Source organism: Triticum urartu, chromosome 2A (assembly GCF_056163025.1).
Source record: "Triticum urartu cultivar PI428250 chromosome 2A, HENAU_Tu73, whole genome shotgun sequence".
NCBI classification, from domain to species: domain Eukaryota; kingdom Viridiplantae; phylum Streptophyta; class Magnoliopsida; order Poales; family Poaceae; genus Triticum; species Triticum urartu.
The window spans coordinates 21,981,065-22,008,061 of NC_141874.1; the positions used below are offsets into that span (position 1 = coordinate 21,981,065).

General features: G+C 45.9%; 1 protein-coding gene and 1 long non-coding RNA gene across 2 annotated transcripts; one reads left to right on the forward strand and one right to left on the reverse strand.

Annotated features, from left to right (window-relative positions):
- Nucleotides 1–225: 225 nt before the first annotated feature.
- LOC125531544 (exocyst complex component EXO70A1-like) lies at nt 226–1,734 on the forward strand. The gene is made up of 2 exons (XM_048695916.2): nt 226–256; nt 875–1,734. The coding sequence occupies exons 1-2, from the start codon at nt 226–228 to the stop codon at nt 1,732–1,734; spliced, it is 891 nt and encodes a 296-aa protein (XP_048551873.2).
- A 5,165-nt stretch (nt 1,735–6,899) lies between these two features.
- Nucleotides 6,900–20,464, reverse strand: LOC147983035 (uncharacterized). Its single transcript, XR_015614926.1, has 3 exons — nt 20,353–20,464; nt 8,542–8,647; nt 6,900–7,024 (listed from the first exon to the last, which is right to left on the reverse strand). It is a non-coding gene; the product is annotated as an uncharacterized LOC147983035 (long non-coding RNA).
- Nucleotides 20,465–26,997: the final 6,533 nt, after the last annotated feature.

A 26,997-nucleotide genomic window follows, 5' to 3' on the forward strand; every position in this document is an offset into this window, starting at 1 on the left:
TATCTTCATGTAGGTTTCAGACAAGAAACGTAGTCATAAAGCAAGTTTTGCACCTGACCAGGCACACTAGCATTATCACTGCACAAGATCTTCTGGGTGGGGCTCGCACCTGGACCTGGTCACGCTTCACGATGCCTGCGTGGGTGAGGAGAGCCCAGATACGAGTAAGGAATTACCCTCCAACTCGTGGATCTGTAGGCGACGAATTTCGGTAAACTCGTCGACATGGTGTCCACTGTCCACTCCATCACCATCAGTATGCATATGGTGCTGACAGTGATTGCGTTTTTTGCTGCTATCTGCCATCTCCCTCCCTGGGCAATTGATTGCTCCAAGGTACGCTGTCGTGGTGACCACTATATATCTGTCCTCAACTATGGTGTTGATGCTTATATTACCACATAATTTAGCCAAGACCCAAATTTACATTTGTGCATTGCTGCATAATCGTTTTTGCTTCCGGGCCACTCAACATACTAAAGCTAGCAATAGAAAGGGAATCTCCGGTCGCCATGTTCACGCCTCCTGCATTTCGTGTCATGCGTTGTACCACCCCTGTACTCACTCTTAACTTCTTCTATCAATGGAATGATGCGCAAGCTTTGCGTACTCGCAAAAAGAAGCATTGCCCATTGCTTACATCTATAGCATGCTTGCAGTTGCTAGCTACTTCCTGTGATTTGCACTAAACATGCACGCGACTTGTATTTCTCCAGCTTTTGATGCAAATCCGAGAAGCCAGAGAAAAGTTCGGATGGAATGTCATAGCACCAAGAAGATTTTCCAGCACCTCCCTAGATCCCCCAAAATGAACACCCAATAACACATTAGTAGCTTACATACTATTAATACTACCACTTCAAACTCCGCACAGGTTATGTTGCATCTCAAAAGAAAAGAAAACAGTTATCATCACGAGAAGCCCAGGCCAAATTCAAGGGCTTGAGCAAGAAAATATTCATGGACGTAGGCGGCTCGTTGCCCCGAGAAGTGAAGAGGCTGAACAAGGCCGTATATAGCACGGTAATGGAGGTGAGGGCATTCGTGGAGGAGGACGAATCATGGGCCGCTGAGATTCCGAGAGGAAGAGGTGACGTCCACAGGAACACTTGGTTGATGGTGAACTGCATCAAGTCCATGCAGGACAAGGCGCGGTACCACGACACCCAGTACCTCCGTGGCCTAATAGACGACTCCGTCCTCCATCTCAAGGAGCTGCTCCTGAGGAAGTCAGAGCTATGCTCGGACCAAAGCCTGAGGTACCTCTTCCTGCTCAACAATTCCTACTTAGTGGCAATGATGGTTGAGGCATGGTCGCTGTTGGTCGAGCCATGGTCTAAGCACGAGTGGAGACCTGCGCCTGAATGCCTAAAGTACATGAATAGATACCTCGATGTTTCTTGGGGACATGTGCAGTCCCACATGCCCAAAACGGCTTTCGTGCATGGCTCAGGTCGGCTGCAGATGTTGTTCTGCATGCTTGCACCGCTCCAGAATTGGAAGAGGGCCGCTTCACATGCTAAATTCGAGTCAGCCTTTCACAAAACCTGCCAGGCCCAGAGGTTCTCGAAGGTACCGAATCCTCAACTCAGAGACGAGCTGCGGAAGACTATCACAGAGAGAGTCGTCCCAGGTTACCGCAGCTACCTGAGGAAGCATCCGGAGCTAGAGAGGGGCGGAAGCAGCAGTCCCGACGTGTTGGAGGAGATGTTGGGGGAGCTATTTGAAGGATAACAGCTACTAGCTGCTTGAGGGATGCAGACCATATCTCATGTCTATGTGGAAATTGTAGGATGATTGTTGTATTGTTGTTGTATTGATCTGACCCTCATATGGGCTATATATAGGAGTAGAACGTGGGGGAGAGGATTGGAGTACAAGGCAAGTCATGGTTGGTTTAAACCAAATATATCTCTATCTCTCGTAATCCCTAACTAACACGTGTGTACTTCTAACATTCCCCCTCAGTCGTAGCGTGAGTGAAGCGAACGATTGCGACTGAATTTGAAGTCTTGCGCTTCCGCCGTCCTCTCCGCTGCACCATCATCAACCGCGTCTCTGATGGCTGATGGGTCGGCACCTAGGGCGGTGACTGCGTTCCCTTCTGGTGCCTTCCCTGTCTTCTCCTCTATTCCCTCCCGCAGTCACAGCGGGAGTGTCGTGGACGCAAGTGACGAGGCGGACGCTGTTGACTGGAGTTGTTGCCGATGAGTTGTTGTAGACGTAGCCATTAATGTCGAGGTAGCCGATTATGGTGATGTAGCCGTGGTCGAGGTAGTCGTGGTCGATGGTGTGGTCGTCGTGGATGATGAAGCCGCACAAAGTCGGAGGCGCAAAAAAATACGCTATGACGGAGCTGCAGACGTGGACGATGCACCGCGCAAATGTCGGAGGGTGTCGTCCGCGATGAGTCCACCGATTTTGCCAAGACCGGAGGAAGCCCATCGAGCACATATCGGTTTTGCCAGAACCGTGTGGCCGTGTAGGGTCGTCACTATAGTGTCGCCGTGTCGTTGCAGTCGTGTAGTTGTGAATGACGCGGTCGATGCCGTCGTCGTGACGCGGTCATTGCCGTCGTCGAGGTCGCGTCTTGCAGAAAAATCTGTCAGAGGACGCTAGGCGTCCATCTTGTGGACGAGGCGGCGGCAGTGTGTTGACGATGGTGGTGATGAAGACCACGTTGACGAAGACCTTGGTGATGAAGTGTCGGCGATGCAGCGGCTCATCAACGATGATGCGTCGCTTGGAGGCGTCCCTCGTGGCGACGGGTGTCGATGCCGTGTCGTGCTGAAGAAGACAATGAAGAATGGCACGCTTTCCACACCGTCTTGGCGTGTGGATGGTGCATGTCGGGTCCGTAGATGTGCTCGGCGAAGATTTGTTTCTTTTCTTGATGTAGTCGTACAGCTTGATGAAGTGGTTCGGCCTGGTGTAGTTCGGCTAGATGCAGTGCAGATGGGTCGGTGCAGTCGCTTGGTTCGACGATGGAGCGCTTGATGTAGATCGTAGCCTCGTAGGAGTCGCGTCGCGTGGAGATGCCGAAGCCGGCTCGTAACCGGCCGGTGCGTGTCGTCGAAGGATGCGTAGCCGGATCCCTCGAGAGCCCTGCAGTCGATGCAGTTGCAGATCGGTCGGTGTAGTTGTTCGTCTTGATGTAGATGACGGCTGGCGATGGAGGCCCGTCTGGCCGTGGGTTCGATGATGGAGGCCATCGTGTGCACCGGCGGGAATTGATCTAGGATCGTGGATGTATTCCACATCCCATGTTGCCCTGTCCGTGGATGCAATCTTGTTGCATGTGGCTCGCCGGGTACTGGCTGTCGAAGTCCCTCCCGTGCTCCAGCGCTGGTGTCCGGTGCGTCTTCAGGCGGACGGAGTTGGTTGATGTAGAGGCGGGCGCGGCCGATGCAGAAGTCCGTCCACCGTACCATCGCTTGTTGGAGCACAGGGATCGAGGATGCATCAAGTGATTTGGCCGCCGTCTGGGATAAAGATTGTTGCACCAATCTGCTAGGATTTTTCTCATTGGAATTTGGGTCTTCAAAGATTTATTTAGTGGCTAAAGAAAACCTAATCTAATAGAATTTTGAAATTTGAAGTTGATCTAATCTAAGGAATCAATCTAATGATGATGAACTCAAAAATTGGATCTAAAACTATGAGACCGATCAAATCTTTGACTGATCGGGTGCCGCGCCCTCGAGGAGAGAAGATTAATCTCCCCGGGGGCGGCACGCTGCGGAAGTGGTAGAGGAACCTAGGATCGGCGTCGTGAGACTAACCGCTCTAATACCATGTGGAAATTGTAGGATGATTGTTGTATTGTTGTTGTATTGATCTGACCCTCATATGGGCTATAAATAGAAGTAGAACGTGGGGGAGAGGATTGGAGTACAAGGCAAGTCATGGTTGGTTTAAACCAAATATATCTCTATCTCTCATAATCCCTAACTAACACATGTGTACTTCTAACAGTCTATAGTTCTTACTGTATTTGCATTATTCCTTTTTTTTACTTTTGAAGTGAAGTTGTATTCGTGGCTGGCCATTCGATTTGAAGTGTATTTGCAATCGTGCTTGAGCGATGCAGAGCATGTCCTTTCTCAAGTGGCTGGCCACAATCCGTGGGTGTGTTTCTGTTTGATTTCTCAATTCCATGTCAAGTGCATGCCCCATTCTGCTTGTATTGATTACGTATGCTGAGTTTTTCGGCCGCCCCAGCTCCGGCAGTTTTCTACCTGGATATTAAGATTCACTATTGGCATCTAAGAGTAGCTGAGTGAAAATATGTGGAAGAGAGACTTGACAAACTGGCTAGTTGGAAGACCAAACTTTTGTCTAATGGGAGCGATTGGTTTTAATCAACTCCGTCCTAACCAAGCGATATGGTTTTATATATGTTGTCCTCCCACCACTTACCAAAAGGGGTTATGCAGATATTGGACTACTTTAGATCCATAATTTTCCGACAGTATGATAATGAATCGAAGCAGTATCAGCTAACTAGGTGGAATATGGTATGCCGGACTAAAAATTATGGAGTGTGGCGGGAAATCATTCGTAACAAGTACATGAATTCCAAAGTGGTTTCTGAACTCCATTGAAAACTCGGTGATTTACATTTTTGTACAGCGTGATGAAGGCCAAGGAATTCTTTTCTTAATCACTTTCTCGGTTAGTTATGGTTCTAAGGTCAGATTCTGAAAAGATACCTGGTTGGGTGTCACCTAACTTATGGTGCAATACCCAACTAGGTTTCGGATTGTTAGATATAAATTTGTCACAAACGCACAGGTTTTAGACAAGCAAACTCTGATATTTCTTTCTATACGGACCTATTAGAGCCTCGCCTAAAAGCGTGAAATGAATTGCTCACATCAAACGAATCTGACGAGTTTCGACGAAACCTGCATCAGTATGGCAAATTTTTTGTCAAGTTGTTATCTCTATTTTTAATGGAGCAGTTGATAGTCTCGCTTTTAGGTTTTTTTCGTCCCATCAAAGCCGGTTTTTTTCATCCTCAATCCCACCTCCCACGTCCCAGCGATTCCCCCCAGGACCCGCAAACTAAAAAAAAATGTTATGCATCGACGATTTCCAGCGGAAAACCTTCGGTCGATGGAGGAAAGAACGGAGTAAAAAAATCTACGAAATAAAACCTACGAAAATTAACCAGACGCCAGCACCCACGAGCGATTCCTCGTGCCCTCGAAGCACTCGCCCGCACGAGTCGTTCGCCGCCTTCATTCGTCCCTACGTCCGCCGCCGCCCTCCCAGTGCAAAGCAAGGTCAGATCTACAGCCGATCCCGTTGAGGGTCCGCGGCGGATCACTTTCACGTCGATCCCCTTCTGGAGTCACACGCGGATCCCCTGATCCGGCGCTGTTGTCGTTCAGGATTCAGGATCCGCCGCCGATTGCTTCTAGGACCCGCCGCCGAACGCTTCCACGACCCGCCGCCGATCGCTTCCACGACCCGCCGCCGATCGTTCCAGGACCCACCGCCGATCGCGTCGAGGATCCGCCACCGATAGCGATCAAGGTATTACACAGTACGCAGTTTATCATACAGCCAACGCATGCTCATACAGGCAATAGAAAGTTTATACACACATGATCTTTACTTTCTGTCACATTAAAATCACTCTTTTAGTGGGAAAGTCTATGCTAAGGAAACATCACATTGTAGGACATAATTGATCCTGTTGAAGAGTAGCACAGGTGAAAAAGACCAAAAAGGACAAGAGTGCTGATCCATTAACTTGCCTGTAGGTTACTCTAGACATGAGCGTGTGTAAAACCTTAATGTTCCCGTGCTCAGTTCCAGTAGTAAGATCCTAAATGTTGTGCCAGGTAGAAGTTATTTTGGTACATGGTGTCAAAGAATTTCTAGGAAATAAACATTTCTCATAGTTCGGACCATAAGCAATGATCCTCTAGATAAGCAATAGTGTCAAACTATGAGAGGATATTACCTTACATAGTCTGACACTGTGTAACCCTCTTTAATTTGAGTTTGAAACACACAAGGGTTTTGCATATGCAACAAGCTATCTTGAAAAAGTAATCTTAATGAAAGGTTCACTCCATGTCTATACTGTCTAAAAGAGGACCATGTCAGCAAACACAGGTTTTCAGTGCTGTTTTTACCTTGCTAGGTGTTGGACGACAATGCAACGGAGGAGGTGGATGCTGCCAAGATGTAATAGGCAGCTCCAGAGTACTGGGAAGCTGCTCCCACTGGTGTTGGTGGTTGCCATAGGTTGTGTGTGCGCCATAATCAAATGAGTTAGGGGCAGAAAATTGCTGTGAATACCAATGGTAGCCGGCTCCACTGCAGTTGTTGAAGGATGGCAGGGGTGCCTGAAATCATAGGCAACAACTGATGGTAAGATGATGGAAAAATAGACACCTAGGCAACACATCAAAAGTAGCCCATCACAGCATAGCAGAAATACATAATTTCATCTTTGTTGCTTATTACTCGCTCCATCCCATAATGTAAGACGTTATTACATCCAATATACTATAACATCTTACATTATGGGACAGAGGGAGTATATTCCAATGAACTCAAATAATGAATTTAATATAACAGTTTAGTTGCTTTTAGGCTTACTGATTACATATTTTTAAACTTGGTGCCCGTAGGTTTTTTTCATCTTTTACTTTCAAAACACATAATGCAAAATTGCACAGAACATGTCAAGTTGGATCCATCAACCATGACAGCACATGTGAGAAAATTATTACTAAGAATATGTATCTTGCGAGTAATTTTTAACAAGTGAAGATGGTCCGTTCCAAGGCTACAGAGCTACAGGTCAATAGAGGAGACAGTAGAATATCATAAGCTTCATCAATGTTTTTACCTCATGAGGTCCAACCTCACTGTTATAAGTCAACTACTGTTTTGATGGTGGTGGCTGCTGCCACAATGCCTGGTGACGACCATGTACAGGGGCGAACGATGCATTACCAGGGTCACATGGTCCATCTGGCTTGTTGAAGTATTGCCACGCTGGCTGGAATGGGTACATTCTAATTAATTTTGCTTGACGATGATGAGAAAATAGACAACTGTAAAATAGGGTATATGGAATACAACATAACAGATTGTTTTGGGGCCACAATGAATGCCCAGGGGGCTAGCTTGCCGCATCCCACTTTTTGAAGCACTGCTGTTGTGGTTGTAAATGGTGCGTTCTAATCAATCTTGCTACCCCCACACGCGCTATTTCAAACTTTCTTGCCATCAGACAATGTTCATTTCGTGTCAGGGAGCTGCCATTCCATATGTGTGTATGGGGAACAAACAGATTTCATAATAAGTGTTCTACTGAGCAAGGAAACTGATTTCAGAAATCAGAATTTCCATGTTGACAATATATGTGGTCAGGCAATATAGCATAAAAAAAGTTTGAAAGTTAGTGCATTCTTTATCCTTAATCATACATGTCGACCGGTCTATTTTGTTGTTCCTAGATTTCCTAGCTAAATATGTATAGTTCCTTTCGGTCAGCTAAACGTCAATATGTTGGATGATGTTGTGGAGATGGCCACGAGAGGGGGTTTGCATTTCCAAAGTCAAAGGTGGCCATCGCCTTGACCTGCCTGGACCTCCTGACCTTTCACAACGCTCAAACAGGAAACACATGTTGGAGGAGGAGACCATAGGCTAATTGTAAGCATCAACTATTTGTTAGCTATCAATCTTGTCCTTTGAGCATCTATAATTTATTTCTTAAACCATTATGCATGAGCTTCGCAGGATGATTTGGATGAGTGGATCAGAGGATGACATGAACAGGTATTTCCATTCGATCATACCCAAAATGATAACGTATACCCTCACTTAACATGCATGTGCTTGTGTGGAGTGCCTGCAAAATTAATAGCTCAAGTCTCTCAACACGCGGATGTGGAGAAACTTCTCCTAGCGGTCATTGCAACTGTGATATGCATTTCCTTACTTTCGGCTCTTATCAAGTTTGTAGCGTCTGGGAATGTGCATATGAAAATCCACACGTAATAGTATTATAATGCGATTTGGCTGTTATATTTTTTTCACACTGGTTTCTAGAGATGTTCAAGTTATCTCATATACTATATCGAATTATAATGGATAAGTTAGTGTACATACTGATTTGAAGATCCTTTTGCTGTCATACACATATTACTGCAGGACCATAACGGACCATTGCAATGCGGCAAATCAAATTTCAATACTCAACACTCTTCTATGTGGATCAGTAAGTTTTTTTATGTACTTTCAATTTTAAATTGCTTGTTGAAGACACTTGATTCACTTTGTGCCTGTTACTTTAATCTTGCTAAGTGCATACAGAAAAAATTCTACTTGCCCCTTGTCATGCACAAAATCGAATAAACATTGCAAATTACTTTACGTGAATCTGATCCTGTAGTTAAATATTATTTGGTCTAAGAAATGAGATGAAGCTTGTCCCTAGAATATATAATGGACTGAAAACAAAACCCAAGATGTGGCAATTCAAATACCCAAAAGAAATTACTTGCATACCTTGTTGAGATGATCTTTTTAAAGTTTATGCGTTTACCAGCTTCGTGAATGAATCACTTGAGCTCATGGTACTATTCTCACTTCCACTCCAACTGACTTCTTACTCCTGAAAGCAAACATAATTGAAGGTCACATAGTATACACAGGAATAAACACATCATTCATCTACTTTATATTTCCTACATTCAGTGTAGTACAAAGGTATAACCGAAAAAAGTAAATGTGCCGAGTCAAGAAAAAATGAAGATAAAGAGAATAGTAAAATACAGAGCTCGCCTAAGAAGTAAGACTGCTTATGAATTGTGACTTGTGACAGAAGAAAATTGTTGGGTTTCATAGTAATTTCAAAAAATTTCCTACGCACACGCAAGATCATGTGATGCATAGCAACGAGAGGGGAGAGTGTTGTCTACGTACCCAACGCAGACCGACTGCGGAAGCGCTGACACGACGTAGAGGAAGTAGTCGTACGTCTTCACGATCCAACCGATCAAGCACCGAAACTACGGCACCTCCGAGTTCGAGCACACGTTCAGCTCGATGACGATCCCCGGACTCCGATCTAGCAAAGTGTCGGGGAAGAGTTCTGTCAGCACGATGGCGTGGTGACGATCTTGATGCACTACAGCAGCAGGGCTTCGCCTAAACTCCGCTACAGTATTATCGAGGAATATGGTGGCTGGGGCACCGCACAGGGCTAAGGAATAGATCACGTGGATCAACTTGTGTGTTCTAGGGTGCCTCTACCTCAGTATATAAAGGACCAAAAGGGGGGGAAGGCTGGCCGGCCACAAGGGGTGCGCCAGGAGAGTCCTACTCCCTTTGGGAGTAGGATTCCCCCCCCCCCCCCCCAATCCTAGTTGGAATAGGATTCACGGAGGGGGAAAAGAGAGAGGGGGGGCCGGCCACCTCTCCTAGTCCTAATAGGACTAGGGGAAGGGGGAGGCGCACAGCCCATGTAGGGCTGCCTCTTCTCTTTTCCACTAAGGCCCATCATGGCCCATTTAGCTCCCGGGGGGTTCCGGTAACCTTCCCGGTACTCCGGTAAAATCCCGATTTCACCCGGAACACTTCCGATATCCAAACATAGGCTTCCAATATATCAATATTTACGTCTCGACCATTTCGAGACTCCTCGTCATGTCCGTGATCACATCCGGGACTCCGAACAACCTTCGGTACATCAAAATGCATAAACTCATAATATAACTGTCATCGTAACCTTAAGCGTGCGGACCCTACGGGTTCGAGAACAATGTAGACATGACCGAGACACGTCTCTGGTCAATAACCAATAGCGGGACCTGGATGCCCATATTGGCTCCTACATATTCTACGAAGATCTTTATCGGTCAGACCGCATAACAACATACGTCGTTCCCTTTGTCAACGGTATGTTACTTGCCCGAGATTCGATCGTCGGTATCCAATACCTAGTTCAATCTCGTTACCGGCAAGTCTCTTTACTCGTTCCGTAATACATCATCTCACAACTAACATATTAGTTGTAATGCTTGCAAGGCTTATGTGATGTGCATTACCGAGAGGGCCTAGAGATACCTCTCCGACAATCGGAGTGACAAATCCTAATCTCGAAATACGCCAACCCAACATGTACCTTTGGAGACACCTGTAGTACTCCTTTATAATCACCCAGTTATGTTGTGACGTTTGGTAGCACCCAAAGTGTTCCTCCGGCAAACGGGAGTTGCATAATCTCATAGTCATAGGAACATGTATAAGTCATGAAGAAAGCAATAGCAACATACTAAACGATCGGGTGCTAAGCTAATGGAATGGGTCATGTCAATCAGATCATTCAACTAATGATGTGACCTTGTTAATCAAATAACAACACTTTGTTCATGGTTAGGAAACATAACCATCTTTGATTAACGAGCTAGTCAAGTAGAGGCATACTAGTGACACTAAGTTTGTCTATGTATTCACACATGTATTATGTTTCCGGTTAATACAATTCTAGCATGAATAATAAACATTTATCATGAAATAAGGAAATAAATAATAACTTTATAATTGCCTCTAGGGCATATTTCCTTCAGTCTCCCACTTGCACTAGAGTCAATATCTAGTTCACATTGCTATGTGATTAATACCAATAGTTCACATCTTTATGTGATTGGTTCACATCTCCATGTGACTAACAGCCAAAGGGTTTACTAGATTCAATAATCTAGTTCACATCGCTATGTGATTAACACCCAAAGAGTGATCATGTTTTGCTTGTGAGAGAAATTTAGTCAACGGGCCTGCCATATTCAGATCCGTATGTATTTTGCAAAATTCTATGTCTACAATGCTCTGCACGGAGCTAATCTAGCTTAATTGCTCCCACTTTCAATATGTATCCAAATTGAGATTTAGAATCATCTGGATCAGTGTCAAAAACTTGCATCGACGTAACCCTTTACGACGAACCTTTTTGTCACGTCCATAATCGAGAAACATATCCTTATTTCACTAAGGATAATTCTGACCGCTGTCCAGTAATCTACTCCTAGATCACTATTGTACTCCCTTGCTAAATCAGTGCAGGGTATACAATAGATCTGGTACACAGCATGACATACTTTATAGAACCTATGGCCAAGGCATAGGGAATGACTTTCATTCTCTTTCTATCTTCTACCGTGGTCGGGCTTTGAGTCTTACTCAACGTCACACCTTGTAATACAGGCAAGAACTCTTTCTTTGACTGCTCCATTTTGAACTAATTCAAAATCTTGTCAGGGTATGTACTCATTGAAAAAACTTATCAAGCGTCTTGATCTATCTCTATAGATTTTGAAGCTCAATATGCAAGCAGCTTCACCGAAGTATTTCTTTGAAACACTCCTTTCAAACACTCCTTTATGCTTTACAGAATAATTCTACATTATTTCCGATCAACAATATGTCATTCACATATACTTATCAGAAATGCTGTAGTGCTCCCACTCACTTTCTTGTAAATACAGGCTTCACCGCAAGTCTGTATAAAACTATATGCTTTGATCAACTCATCAAAGCGTATATTCCAACTCTGAGATGCTTGCACCAGTCCACAGATGGATCGCTGGAGCTTGCACATTTTGTTAACACCTTTCGTATTGACAAAACCTTCTGGTTGCATCATATACAACTCTTCTTTAACAAATCCATTAAGGAATGCAGTTTTGTTTATCCATTTGCCAGATTTCATAAAATGCGGCAATTACTAACATGATTCGGACAGACTCTAGCATAGATACGAGTGAGAAACTCTCATCGTAGTCAACACTTTGAACTTGTCGAAAAACTTTTTGCGACAATTCTAGCTTTGTAGATAGTAGCACTACTATCAGCGTCCGTCTTCCTCTTGAAGATCCATTTATTCTCAATTGCTTGCCGATCATCGGGCAAGTCAACCAAAGTCCATACTTTGTTCTCATATATGGATCATATCTCAGATTTCATGGCCTCAAGCCATTTATCGGAATCTGGGCTCATCATCGCTTCCTCATAGTTCGTAGGTTCGTCATGGTCAAGTAACATGACCTCCAGAATAGAATTACCGTACCACTCTGGTGCGGATCTCACTCTGGTTTACCTACGAGATTCGGTAGTAACTTGATCTGAAGTTTCATGATCATCATCATTAGCTTCCTCACTAATTGGTGCAGGTGTCACAGAAACCGGTTTCTGTGTAGTACTACTTTCCAATAAGGGAGCAGGTACAGTTACCTCATCAAGTTCTACTTTCCTCCCACTCACTTCTTTCGAAAGAAACTCCTTCTCCAGAAAGTTTCCGAATTTAGCAACAAAATTCTTGCCTTCGGATCTGTGATAGAAGGTGTACCCAACAATCTCCTTTGGGTATCCTATGAAGACATATTTATCCGATTTGGGTTTGAGCTTATTAGGATGAAACTTTTTCATATAAGCATCACAACCCCAAACTTTAAGAAACGACAACTTTGGTTTCTTGCCAAACCACAGTTCAGATTGTGTCGTCTCAACGGACTTAGATGGTGCCCTATTTTACGTGAATGCAGCTGTCTCTAATGCATATCCCCAAAACAATAGTAGTAGATCGGTAAGAGACATCATAGATCGCACCATATCTAATAAAGTACGGTTATGAAATTCGGACACACCATTATGCTGTGGTGTTCCAGGTGGCATGAGTTTGTGAAACTATTCCACATTGTTTTAATTGAAGACCAAACTCGTAACTCAAATATTTGTCTCCGCGATCAGATCGTAGAAACTTTATTTTCTTGTCACGATGATTTTCCACTTCACTCTGAAATTCTTTGAACTTTTCAAATGTTTCAGACTTATGTTTCATCAAGTGGATATCCCCATATCTGCTAAAATCATCTGTGAAGGTTAGAAAATAATGATATCTACTGCAAGCCTTAATATTCATTGGACCACATACATCAGTATGTATGATTTCCAACAAATTTGTTGCTTGCTTCATTGTTCCGGAGAACGGCATTTTAGTCATCTTGCCCATAAGGCATGGTTCGTAAGCATCCAGTGATTCATAATCAAGTGATTCCAAAAGCCCATCAGCATGGAGTTTCTTCATGCGCTTTACACCAATATGACCTAAACAGCAGTGCTACAAATAAGTTGCACTATCATTATTAACTTTGCATCTTTTGGTTTCAATATTATGATTATGTGTATCACTATGATCGAGATCCAACGGACTATTTTCATTGGGTGTGTAACCATATAAGGTTTTATTCATGTAAACAGAACAACAATTTATTCTCTTACTTAAATGAATAACCGTATTACAATAAATATGATCAAATCATATTCATGCTCAACGCAAACACCAAATAACACTTATTTAGGTTCAACACTAATCCCGAAATTATAGGGAGTGTGCGATGATGATCCTACCAATCTTGGAACCATTTCCAACACACATCGTCACTTCACCCTTAACTAGTCTCTGTTTATTCTGCAACTCCCGTTTCGAGTTACTAATCTTAGCAACTGAACTAGTATCAAATACTGAGGGTTTGCTATAAACACTAGTAAAGTACACATCAATAACATGTATATCAAATATACTTATGTTCACTTTGCCATCCTTCTTATCTGCTAATCACTTGGGGTAGTTCTGCTTCCAGTGACCAGTCCCTTTGCAGTAGAAGCACTTAGTCTCAGGCTTAGGACCAGACTTGGGCTTCTTCACTTGAGCAGCAACTTGCTTGCTGTTCTTCTTGAAGTTACCCTTCTTCCCTCTGCCCTTTTCTTGAAACTAGCGATCTTGTCAACCATCAACACTTGATGTTTTTCTTGATTTCTACCTTCGTTGATTTCAGCATCACGAAGAGCTTGGGAGTTGTTTCCGTTATCCCTTGCATATTATAGTTCATCACGAAGTTCTACTAACTTGGTGATGGTGACTAGAGAATTCTGTCAATCACTATCTTATCTGGAAGATTAACTCCCACTTGATTCAAGCGATTGTAGTACCCAGACAATCTGAGTACATGCTCACTAGTTGAGCGATTCTTCTCCATCTTTTAGCTATAGAACTTGTTGGAGACTTCATATCTCTCAACTCGGGTATTTGCTTGAAATATTAACTTCAACTCCTGGAACATCTCATATGGTCCATGACGTTCAAAACGTCTTTGAAGTTCCGATTCTAAGCCGTTAAGCATGGTGCACTTAAACTATCAAGTAGTCATCATATTGAGCTAGCCAAACGTTCATAACGTCAGCATCTGCTCCTGCAATAGGTCTGTTACCTAGCGGTGCATCAAGGACATAATTCTTCTGTGCAGCAATGAGGATAAACCTCAGATCACGGATCCAATCCGCATCATTGCTACTAACATCTTTCAACACAATTTTCTCTAGGAACATATCAAAATAAACACAGGGAAGCAACAACGCGAGCTATTGATCTACAACATAATTTGCAAAATACTACCAGGACTAAGTTCATGATAAATTTAAGTTCAATTAATCATATTACTTAAGAACTCCCACTTAGATAGACATCCCTCTAATCTTCTAAGTGATCACGTGATCCAAATCAACTAAACCATAACCGATCATCACGTGAGATGGAGTAGTTTTCAATGGTGAACATCGTTATATTGATCATATCTACTATATGATTCACGCTCGACCTTTCGGTCTCCGTGTTCCGAGGCCATATCTGCATATGCTAGGCTCGTCAAGTTTAACCTGAGTATTCTGCGTGTGCAAAACTGGCTTGCACCCGTTGTAGATGGACGTAGAGCTTATCACACCCGATCATCACGTGGTGTCTGGGCACGACGAACTTTGGCAACGGTGCATACTCAGGGAGAACACTTCTTGATAATTTAGTGAGAGATCATCTTATAATGCTACCGTCAATCAAAGCAAGATAAGATGCATAAAAGGATAAACATCACATGCAATCAATATAAGTGATATGATATGGCCATCATCATCTTGTGATTGTGATCTCCATCTCCGAAGCACCGTCGTGATCACCATCATCACCGGCGCGACACCTTGATCTCCATCATAGCATCGTTGTCGTCTCGCCAATCTTATGCTTCCACGACTATCACTACCGCTTAGTAATAAAGTAAAGCATTACATCGCGATTGCATTGCATACAATAAAATGACAACCATAAGGCTCCTGCCAGTTGCCGATAACTCGGTTACAAAACATGATCATCTCATACAATAAAATTCAGCATCATGTCTTGACCATATCACATCACAACATGCCCTGCAAAAACAAGTTAGACGTCCTCTACTTTGTTGTTGCAAGTTTTACGTGGCTGCTACGGGCTTAAGCAAGAACCAATCTCACCTCCGCATCTAAACCACAACGATAGTTTGTCAAATAGACTCCGTTTTAACCTTCGCAAGGACCGGGCGTAGCCACACTTGGTTCAACTAAAGTTGGGGAGACAGTCGCCCGCAAGCCACCTGTGTGCAAAGCACGTCGGGGGAACCGGTCTCGCGTAAGCGTACGCGTAAGGTTGGTCCGGGTCGTCTCGTCCAACAATGCCGCCGAACCAAAGTATGACATGCTGGTAGGCAGTATGACTTATATCGCCCACAACTCACTTGTGTTCTACTCGTGCATATAACATCAACATAAATAACCTAGGCTCGGATGCCACTGTTGGGTTTCGTAGTAATTTCAAAAAATTTCCTACGCACACGCAAGATCATGTGATGCATAGCAACGAGAGGGGAGAGTGTTGTCTACGTACCCAACGCAGACCGACTGCGGAAGCGCTGACACGACGTAGAGGAAGTAGTCGTACGTCTTCACGATCCAACCGATCAAGCACCGAAACTACGGCACCTCCGAGTTCGAGCACACGTTCAGCTCGATGACGATCCCCGGACTCCGATCCAACAAAGTGTCGGGGAAGAGTTCCGTCAGCACGATGGCGTGGTGATGATCTTGATGCACTACAGCAGCAGGGCTTCGCCTAAACTCCGCTACAGTATTATCGAGGAATTTGGTGGCTGGGGCACCGCACACGGCTAAGGAATAGATCATGTGGATCAACTTGTGTGTTCTAGGGTGCCTCTACCTCAGTATATAAAGGACCAAAAGGGGGGAAGGCTGGCCGGCCACAAGGGGTGCGCCAGGAGAGTCCTACTCCCTCTAGGAGTAGGATTCCCCCCCCCCCCCAATCCTAGTTGGAATAGGATTCGCGGAGGGGGAAAAGAGAGAGAGGGGGCCGGCCACCTCTCCTAGTCCTAATAGGACTAGGGGAAGGGGGAGGCGCACAGACCATGTAGGGCTGCCTCTTCTCTTTTCCACTAAGGCCCATCATGGCCCATTTAGCTCCCGGGGTGTTCCGGTAACCTTCCCGGTACTCCGGTAAAATCCCGATTTCACCCGGAACACTTCCGATATCCAAACATAGGCTTCCAATATATCAATCTTTACGTCTCGGCCATTTCGAGACTCCTCGTCATGTCCGTGATCACATCCGGGACTCCGAACAACCTTCGATACATCAAAATGCATAAACTCATAATATAACTGTCATCGTAACCTTAAGCGTGCGGACCCTACGGGTTCGAGAACAATGTAGACATGACCGAGACACGTCTCCAGTCAATAACCAATAGCGGGACCTGGATGCCCATATTGGCTCCTACATATTCTACGAAGATCTTTATCGGTCAGACCGCATAACAACATACGTCGTTCCCTTTGTCATCGGTATGTTACTTGCCCGAGATTCGATCGTCGGTATCCAATACCTAGTTCAATCTCGTTACTGGCAAGTCTCTTTACTCGTTCTGTAATACATCATCTCACAACTAACATATTAGTTGTAATGCTTGCAAGGCTTATGTGATGTGCATTACCGAGAGGGCCCAGAGATACCTCTCCGACAATCGGAGTGACAAATCCTAATCTCGAAATACGCCAACCCAACATGTACCTTTGGAGACACCTGTAGTACTCCTTTATAATCACCCAGTTATGTTGTGACGTTTGGTAGCACCCAAAGTGTTCCTCCGGCAAACGGGAGTTGCATAATCTCATAGTCATAGGAACATGTATAAGTCATGAAGAAAGCAATAGCAACATACTAAATGATCGGGTGCTAAGCTAATGGAATGGGTCATGTCAATCAGATCATTCAACTAATGATGTGACCTCGTTAATCAAATAACAACACTTTGTTCATGGTTAGGAAACATAACCATCTTTGATTAACGAGCTAGTCAAGTAGAGGCATACTAGTGACACTAAGTTTGTCTATGTATTCACACATGTATTATGTTTCCGGTTAATACAATTCTAGCATGAATAATAAACATTTATCATGAAATAAGGAAATAAATAATAACTTTATTATTGCCTGTAGGGCATATTTCCTTCAAAAATCAGGTAGATATGCAGGGGTGATTTATTACAGGTGGATAACCACATGATGAAGAATATATTTTAGTAGAGATGAAGAATGCCTACATCTGTAGTATCAGTCCTTTATTTTATCCATTTTAGTAGGGATGAAGAATATACCAGGGGAAATGAGAAGCTTTTTTTTGGCATATGCCAACTTTCTAAATGCTTAGCATGCAAAACTTAACAGGAAAGATATAACGTCGATGTGTTCCTGCTTGTTACAGTAAGTCCAGGTGTAGAATTAATATTTTTTACACTCTACTGGATATAATAGTACATGATTGCGATGCAACTCATGGGAGTTTTGACAGCCAACATCCACTGCTCCCGTATTTGTAATAAGACCAACATCTACAATGTGAGCAGCATGATTTTGTTCTCTCCTTGTCTTGGCTACTGACCAGGGGATCAAAGTGCAACCATTTACTTTAATTTCCTTGTAGATAGCATGGAGTATGGACAAGTTTGGGCCCGTGTCTAGGACTGCGGAGACCACCATATAGGCATCCGATTCGAGTATGACAGTATCTTCCGAACATCCAGGAAAGAAGTGGCTTTAACTTCTTCAAAATCAAAACGAGGTATCTTTAGTATCTTCAGCCACAATACGACTTGCAGGCAGACCACAGGTGGAGTGTGCTTGGATGGCAACTTGGCCGCCAGCTGCACGCCCTTCCAGGTGGCCAGGCAGAGATTCTTCGCCTTGGCAACCGCCTTGGCCTGGAGCCATGCCAGGTCGTCGTCGTCGAGGATGGATGCCGGCAACAACATTGATCTCTGTGATACCGACGGAGTTGGTTGCGGGGCGAGACCATGGCGGGGCGGCACGTCAATCTATGTGATACCGACGGCGTTGGTTGTGGGGCAAGACCATGGCGGGGCGGCGCGAGGCCGTGGTGGGGAGAGGACATGGGCATGACGCTGTGGAGGCTGGTGGGAGAGGAGGTCGGAAAGGCAGCGCCATGGTGCGGGGAAGCGACTTGTGTGAGCGGCTGCTGTGCAGTGAGGGGGCTACCTGTACGGTGAGAGCGGTACGGTGAGGTACTTGTACATATAGGAGTGGCTACCTGTACGGCGAGAGCAGTTCTAAATACGCCCAACAAGTGATCTAGACGTACCACATGGCACATGTGGCCAACTATCCATGGCACATGTGGGAGGTGGCCTACCTATATATGTTAGGCCTCCTTTCGTTTGGAGGAATTTCATAGGAATTTTAGAGGATAGGATTCTTATAGGATTTTTTCCTTTAGAGCCCTTTGGTTCATAGGAATAGATTCCTATTCCTACATAGGATTGGTTCCTATTCTCCACATTTCATAGGAAAATAAAAATGAGCCTAGACTCAATGGAAAAATTCCTTTGGTGTCAACCAAATGACATCTCGTTTCCTATTCCTACTCATAGGATTTGAGATACATGCCATCTCATTTCCTACAAAATTCCTATTCCTATGATAATCCTATCCTATGAACCAAAAGAGGCCTTAACCTCCGCCATCCCTCCTCCCCCTCCTTGCTCTCCCTTCGCCCATCACTGATAGCACAGGATCAGATTAGCCAGACCTGGAGGAAAAATTCCCGAGGAGTACCTTGCGAAAGCTAGGAGTATCAAGAAGGCGAGTTCCTCTAGGTTCTGTCTCTTCTCTAAAAGTATAATAGTTATTAGATTATGATCATGTTTTCTTCAGGTATACTACAATTGATTGTAGATTTAATCAAGCAGTCCTATTAGGTGGGCTGCAACTGAAGAAACATAGATTCATCACACATTTTAGGCTGCATAGCCAAGCAAACTATTTTCATAGCCAAGCAAACTTCCACCACAACATGATGAACCTCTGTCAGCATAGGTGCACCTGATGGACCCCCCATCCAACTTCCACCACAAAAACTCATCCTTGGGAAAAGATTAACAAAATAAATATTGTCTTAGATGACTCTAAGGACTTGTAGTGTCTCTAAGTCATGAAGATATAGTCACATGATCGACCTCTGTTAGCTACAAAGATTATTTGGCATTAGATGACTCTAATGACTTGTAAGCACAATGCAAAATTCAGTCATGAAGCTCACCACACACATGTACATATGTACTGAAATCTAAAACATGTCAAAGCAGTAGACAAGCAGTTTTTAGAGAAAGCGGTAGACAAGCAGTTTTTAGAGCAAGCAGTAGACAAGCAGTTTTTAGAGCAAGCGGTAGACAAGCAGTTTTTAGAGCAAGCAGTAGACAAGCAGTTTAGTTCAAGCAGTTTTACTCATAAATTGCCATCACAACTCTTGTCTGGGTGAATTTAGTTTGCAGTAGATGCACTGAAATTTACTGAATTTTGTTTGCAGTAGGAGTATTTGCAGTTCTGAATATATTGTTCACCCAGACAAACGTGATCAATTTATTGTTCACCCAGACAAGCAACAAGAAAGCCTATAAAGTTATACTAACCAGGTTCTTTTCAATTATTCCTTTACATTCAGTACAACCTACAACTAAAGTACATAATCTAATAACTACCATAATCAAGAGATGCCAAAGCTATTCAGAAAGAAACCAATTAGTGTTGGCTGGAAGGAACTTCAGTAGCAAGCTCTGGATATAACTAAATGACCGAGCCAACCATCAAATCACAAACTTGCGAAACTAACAAGACATAATATTCCCACATGTAACTGTTCCACCTCAAGGCGCTCATAACCAACACCTAAACTGAAGATGAGCTATGAATCAAACAGACAATATATGTAACAAGTGATGTATAATGGGTGCCCGAGCACATTGCAACTGATTTACCCTCCTGACCGACAATTAGCACGACGCTGACGGTGCTTATGAGCGCATGAGAGAGATCACTAGAAGAATGAAATCAGTAGCCAGAACCCAGAGAAAGAAGACGCAGCTTGCAACAACCATGTAAAGAACGCCAGAGTGACTGAAAGTGTGAACTGACTGCAGTCCAGACGCCGGTATTCCACGCAGAAGTTCATATCCTTCATGAAGAAAATCGTCATGCTGGCAGAGGCATAGAATCCAGAGAACATGAGAATCGCCATGACCTACAATGCGTTCACAAGTGATGTGATCACCCACATACCGTTGGTCAACCAAGAAGTAATGCAAAGCACCCATAACAGCAAGTCTATTTAAGGCTGCCTTATTCTCATACAGGGAGGCAAAACAAAAGCTTGGCCAATAGAGAAGCATGACTTGCAGTTTTCCTGAATTTCAATTTTTTCCTAAGAACTAATTAATGTTGATAAAAAATATTGGGTTCAATTGTTTTAGTGCATGCCTTCAGATAATTCAGGCGCAGCTGCATGGACAATAGCAGTGACAAAGTGCACGACTTACCCAATCAATTATAACAAAGAACAATAGAAAATCCGGGGCATGAAGATCCCTGTTATTCCTCAGAGAAAATATATCCTGACAAGCCAAGCACAAACTCCACAAAAGCTGCACGATCAACACTAGATTCATGTAGCTGAAATAAAGAGAGACCATAATATACTCGTTAGTTGATGTCGACAAAACAAACTTAAGCTCCTGCCCAAGCAATTCTGAGAGTAATAAAGACACTTAAGACTTTATGTAGTTCATAGTCTCAATGATATGAACTTGATATGAAAAAGATATATCATTGGCGCACACTGGCACACTTGTACTCCTACAACAGTCAAGACATGTCACATGCTGACACAGAACCTAACATGCACAATCCTCATAATTTTTTTTATCATGGGAGTAGGTACTGAATGAAAACACGAGGTTTCATTGTGAGTTTCAGATGGTACAGACTGGTCCCTGACTAGATGGCATCAAGTGAAGCTTAACTCGGAAAAATTCTAGGGACAGGTCAATTGATAGGATGGCCTAACCTGCATGTTTCCTAACTTGTGTAAGTTCTCAACAAGTGCACATGCCTAGAAGTTGGGCTCTGTCTGTGTGACATATAATCTTTGGGAATATTCAACTTGAATATTGGACGGCAACAAGAGTTTTGACACAGACAATCAGGATTCACTGGAAAACTAAAATGATGTAGGGCACATATTAGACAAATACTTGCGAAACTAAATATTTGCCACAAGTTTGCTAGAAACTTAATTATTTGCCCCTGACAAAATTCCCCCACGGTGAAATATCCAAACTCACCTGGCCTGGCTTGCACGATAGCGACGGCGGCGAAGTGGTAAGCTGCGCTGCTCCCCCAGCCGCTGCTGCTCCGCCGCGGGGTCCCTGTCCTTCTCATCATCTCGTTGCCTACGCGCTCCACCACCCCCTGCTGCTCCGACCACCCGCTCCCCCTGTCGCTCCTGCTGAACCAGCTGGCCACGGTCGAGGACGACAGGCGCCAGCCGCGACCCGCCCAAGCTGCGCGATGAGGACGACAGGTGCCGGGCCGCGGCGGTCACCCTCGGGGCGGCCATGCCGGCCGAGCACTAGACCTCGTCCATGACGCACAACGACGGTGATGTGGAAGCCCCGGGTCTCGTGAGTGGGAGGGAAGGGTATGGGATGGAGCGGCGGTGGGAGACGACGGAGCCTCAACAAGCTCTCACCTGATTGCCGTCGGGTGTGTGGAGGGGAAGGGATGAGAAGGGGCGGCGGCCGTGGTTGATGAGGTCACCGGCTGTGGGGGAGAGGGGAGGGAGGGGAGTGGGTGAGGGCATCTCTAGCCGTTGGCCCCCCATGAGGGGCAAAAAATCGCCCCTGGGGGCGCACCGGCGTTAAACCGCGCACTGGGGGCGTGATGCCCCCCAGTCGCGGCCCCCACGGGTTTTTAAAATGTTTAAATTCGGTGCAAACACAACGCAAACACGGGCGAGTTCGTTCAAATTTAAACATATTTTACAAAAAAAAGAAAAAAAACTACCGCGGGCTACCCCCGCCGTCTCCCTCGCCGCCCGCCTCGCCGCCCGCCCACGCGGTTCTACATGCCGAGGAGGCTGTAGAATCGCGTGTAGTCACCACCGTCATCGTCGTCGTCGCCCCCGCCGACGCCTCCGCCGTCCCTGCTGCATCCCTTCCCCGGTTGGCGTGGCGGGTTGGACGGTCCGGGGGCATCGTCGTCGTCGCTGTCGAGGACCACGACACCGTGCTCGTCCTCGCGCTCGCGCTTGCGGGCAGCGATCTCCTCCAGGGCCCGGCGCTGCCGGACCATCTCGTCACGGAGGTAGTCGTCCCGCACCCACCGCAGGGCGTCCTCGTCGGAGAAGCCATGCCGGGCTACCTCCTTGTACTCCGCGGGGAGGCCGGGCTCCGGCTTGGGCTCGACGAGGACGAAGCGGCCGGTGGGGGAGGCGTTGTCGCCGATGCGGACGCCGGAGCTGCGGGTGCGCGCGCTGACAGGCGTGCCCTGGGGCTCCGGCTTGACGGGGCGGAAGTGGAGGCAGGGGGAGCCACCGGACGAGGAGGAGGACCCCCCGGTCTCCATGTGCCTCGGGGTCCAGGAGCTTCCTCGGCGGCGTGGGAAGGACGGGGGAGCGGGGTACTCGAGGCACGGCGTGTTGCCGCCCTCGATGTACTCGAGGACGGCCTCCAACGTGCGCCCGGGCACGCCCCACCACCGACGCCGGCCGACGGCGTTGAGCCTGCCGGAGGGCTCGACGCCGTTGGTGGCCTCGAGCTGCTCGGCGTGACGGCGGCGAAAATAAGGCTCCTAGAGCGGGCTGTCGGGGACGTACCGTGGCCCCTCCCTCGCCGCACGCGGCAGGGACGAGCGAATGCGTGCGATATCCGCACGCCGCGCCGCGCCGGTGGGTATCGGGGGCACCGGCACGCCGCCGGCGCTGATCCTCCACGCCCCGGGCACCCGCATGTCCGGCGGGACCGGGTACTCGGCCTCAAAAAGGAGGCGAGCCTCGTTCTCGTGGAGATGGCGGCGGCCGAATCCGTTCGCCGCCGCGCCGTCGCCTGGGAAGCGCTCGGCCATGGGTGTCATGAACTGGAGACGGCGAGAGAGAGGTGGAGGCGGCGAGAGAGAGGTGTTGGAAATATGCCCTAGAGGCAATAATAAATTAGTTATTATTGTATATATTTCATTGTTCATGATAATCGTTTATTATCCATGCTAGAATTGTATTGATAGGAAACTCATATACATGTGTGGATACATAGACAACACCATGTCCCTAGTAAGCCTCTAGTTGACTAGCTCGTTGATCAATATATGGTTACGGTTTCCTGACCATGGACATTGGATGTCGTTGATAACGGGATCACATCATTAGGAGAATGATGTGATGGACAAGACCCAATCCTAAGCCTAGCACAAAGATCGTGTAGTTCGTATGCTAAAGCTTTTCTAATGTCAAGTATCATTTCCTTAGACCATGAGATTGTGCAACTCCCGGATACCGTAGGAGTGCTTTGGGTGTGCCAAACGTCACAATGTAACTGGGTGGCTATAAAGGTACACTACAGGTATCTCCGAAAGTATCTGTTGGGTTGGCACGAATCGAGACTGGGATTTGTCACTTCGTGTAAACGGAGAGGTATCTCTGGGCCCACTCGATAGGACATCATCACAATGTGCACAATGTGATCAAGGAGTTGATCACGGGATGATGTGTTACGGAACGAGTAAATAGACTTGCCGGTGACGAGATTGAACAAGGTATCGGGATACCGACGATCGAATCTCAGGCAAGTATCGTACCGATAGACAAAGGGAATTGTATACGGGATTGATTTAGTCCTTGACATCGTGGTTCATCCGATGAGATCATCATGGATCATGTGGGAGCCAACATGGGTATCCAGATCCCGCTGTTGGTTATTGACCGGAGAGTTGTCTCGGCCATGTCTGCATGACTCCTGAACCCGTAGGGTCTACACACTTAAGGTTCGATGACGCTAGGGTTATAGGGAATAGATATACGTGGTTACCGAATGTTGTTCGGAGTCCCGGATGAGATCCCGGACGTCACGAGGAGTTCCGGAATGGTTCGGAGGTAAAGATTTATATATGGGAAGTCCTGTTTTGGTCGCCGGAAAAGTTTTGGGTTTATCGGTAATGTACCGGGACCACCGGGAGGGTCCCGGTGGTCCACCAAGTGGGGCCACCAGCCCTGGAGGGCTGCATGGGCCAAGTGTGGGAGGGGACCAGCCCCAGGTGGGCTGGTGCACCCCCCACCAAGGCCCAAGGCGCAAGGGAGAGTGGAAGGGGGCAAACCCTAGGCTCAGATGGGCCTAAGGCCCACCTAGTGGTGCGCCCCCCTCTTTCCCCCCTTGGCCGCCCCCTAGATGGGATCTAGGGCTGGCCGCCACCCCTAGGGGTGGAAACCTAGGTGGGGCGCAGCCCCTCCCCTCCCCCTATATATACTTGAGGTTTTGGGCTGCCATAGAGACAATTTTGAATCTCCTTCTTGGCGCAGCCCTACCCCTCTCCCTCCTCATCTCTTGCGGTGCTTGGCGAAGCCCTGATGGAGTACCACGCTCCTCCACCACCACCACGCCGTCGTACTGCTGCTGGATGGAGTCTTCCCCAACCTCTCCTTCTCCCCTTGCTGGATCAAGGCGTAGGAGACGTCACCGGGTTGTACGTGTGTTGAACACGGAGGTGCCCTCCGTTCGGCACTAGGATCATTGGTGATTTGGATCACGACGAGTACGACTCCATCAACCCCGTTCTCTTGAACGCTTCCGCGCGCGATCTACAAGGGTATGTAGATGCACTCTCCTTCCCCTCGTTGCTAGATTACTCCATAGATTGATCTTGGTGATGCGTAGAAAATTTTGAATTTCTGCTATGTTCCCCAACAGTGGCATCATGAGCTAGGTCTATGCGTAGTTTCTATGCACGAGTAGAACACAAGTTGTTGTGGGCGTCGATTTTGTCAATTTGCTTGCCGTTACTACTCTTATCTTGATTCGGCGGCATCGTGGGATGAAGCGGCCTGGACCGACCTTACACGTACTCTTACGTGAGACTGGTTCCACCGACTGACATGCACTAGTTGCATAAGGTGGCTAGCGGGTGTCTGTCTCTCCCACTTTAGTCGGATCGGATTCGATGAAAAGGGTCCTTATGAAGGGTAAATAGAAATTGGCATATCACGTTGTGGTTTTCGCGTAGGTAAGAAACGTTCTTGCTAGAAACCTATAGCAGCCACGTAAAAAAACTTGCAACAACAATTAGAGGACGTCTAACTTGTTTTTGCAGCATATGCCTTGTGATGTGATATGGCCAAAAGGATGTGATGAATGATATATGTGATGTATGAGATTGATCATGTTCTTGTAATAGGAATCACGACTTGCATGTCTATGAGTATGACAACCGGCAGGAGCCATAGGAGTTGTCTTAATTTATTTATGACCTGCGTGTCAACATAAACGTCATGTAATTACTTTACTTTATTGCTAAAGCGTTAGCCATAGTAGTAGAAGTAATAGATGATGAGACAACTTCAAGAAGACACGATGATGGAGATCATGATGATGGAGATCATGGTGTCATGCCGGTGACAACGATGATCATGGAGCCCTGAAAAAGGAGCAAAATGATATTGGCCATATCATGTCACTATTTGATTGCATGTGATGTTTATCATGTTTTACACCTTATTTTCTTAGAACGACGGTAGCTTAAATAAGATGATCCCTCACTAAAATTTCAAGAAAGGTGTTCCCCCTAACTGTGCACCGTTGCGAAGGTTCGTTGTTTCGAAGCACCACGTGATGATCGGGTGTGATAGATTCTAACATTCGAATACAACGGGTGTTGACGAGCCTAGCATGTACAGACATGGCCTCGGGACACATGCGAAACACTTAGGTTGACTTGACGAGCCTAGCATGTACAGACATGGCCTCGGAACACGGAAGACCGAAAGGTCGAGCATGAGTCATATAGAAGATACGATCAACATGAAGATGTTCACCGATGTTGACTAGTCCGTCTCACATGATGATCGGACACGGCCTAGTTGACTCGGATCATGTTTCACTTAGATGACTAGAGGGATGTCTATCTGAGTGGGAGTTCATTAGATGAACTTAATTATCATGAACGTAGTCTAAATTGTATTTGCAAATATGTTGTACATAGATAGCTCACGTTGTAGCTCCCTGTTTCAATACGTTCCTAGAGAAATACCAAGTTGAAAGATATTGTAAGCAATGATGCGGACTGGGTCCGTAGTCCGAGGAGTGTCCTCACTGCTACACAGAAGGCTTACGTCTTTGATGCACCGCTTGATGTGCAAACCCCTACAACGTCGTCTGTGGATGTTGTGAACACCTGACAGACACATCCTGATGACTACTTGATAGTTTAGTGCACCAAACTTTACGGCTTAGAATCGGGATTCCAATGACGTTTTGAACGCCATAGAACATATGAGATGTTCCAAGAGCTGAAATTGGGATTTCAGGCTCATGCCCGTGTTGAGAGGTATGAGACCTCTGACAAGTTCTTTTGCCAACAAGATGGAGGAGAATAGCTCAGCTAGTGAGCATGTGCTCAGAATGTCTGGGTGCTACAATCACTTAAATCAAGTGGGAGTTAAACTTCCAGATAAGATAGTGATTGATAGAGTTCTCTAGACA

Coding starts and splice junctions, on each gene's coding strand:
- LOC125531544 (XM_048695916.2), top strand. CDS start 226: ATGGTGTCCACTGTCCACTCCATCACCATCA. Junction 257..874: donor TGTCCACTCCATCACCATCA/GTATGCATATGG, acceptor AACTCCGCACAG/GTTATGTTGCATCTCAAAAG.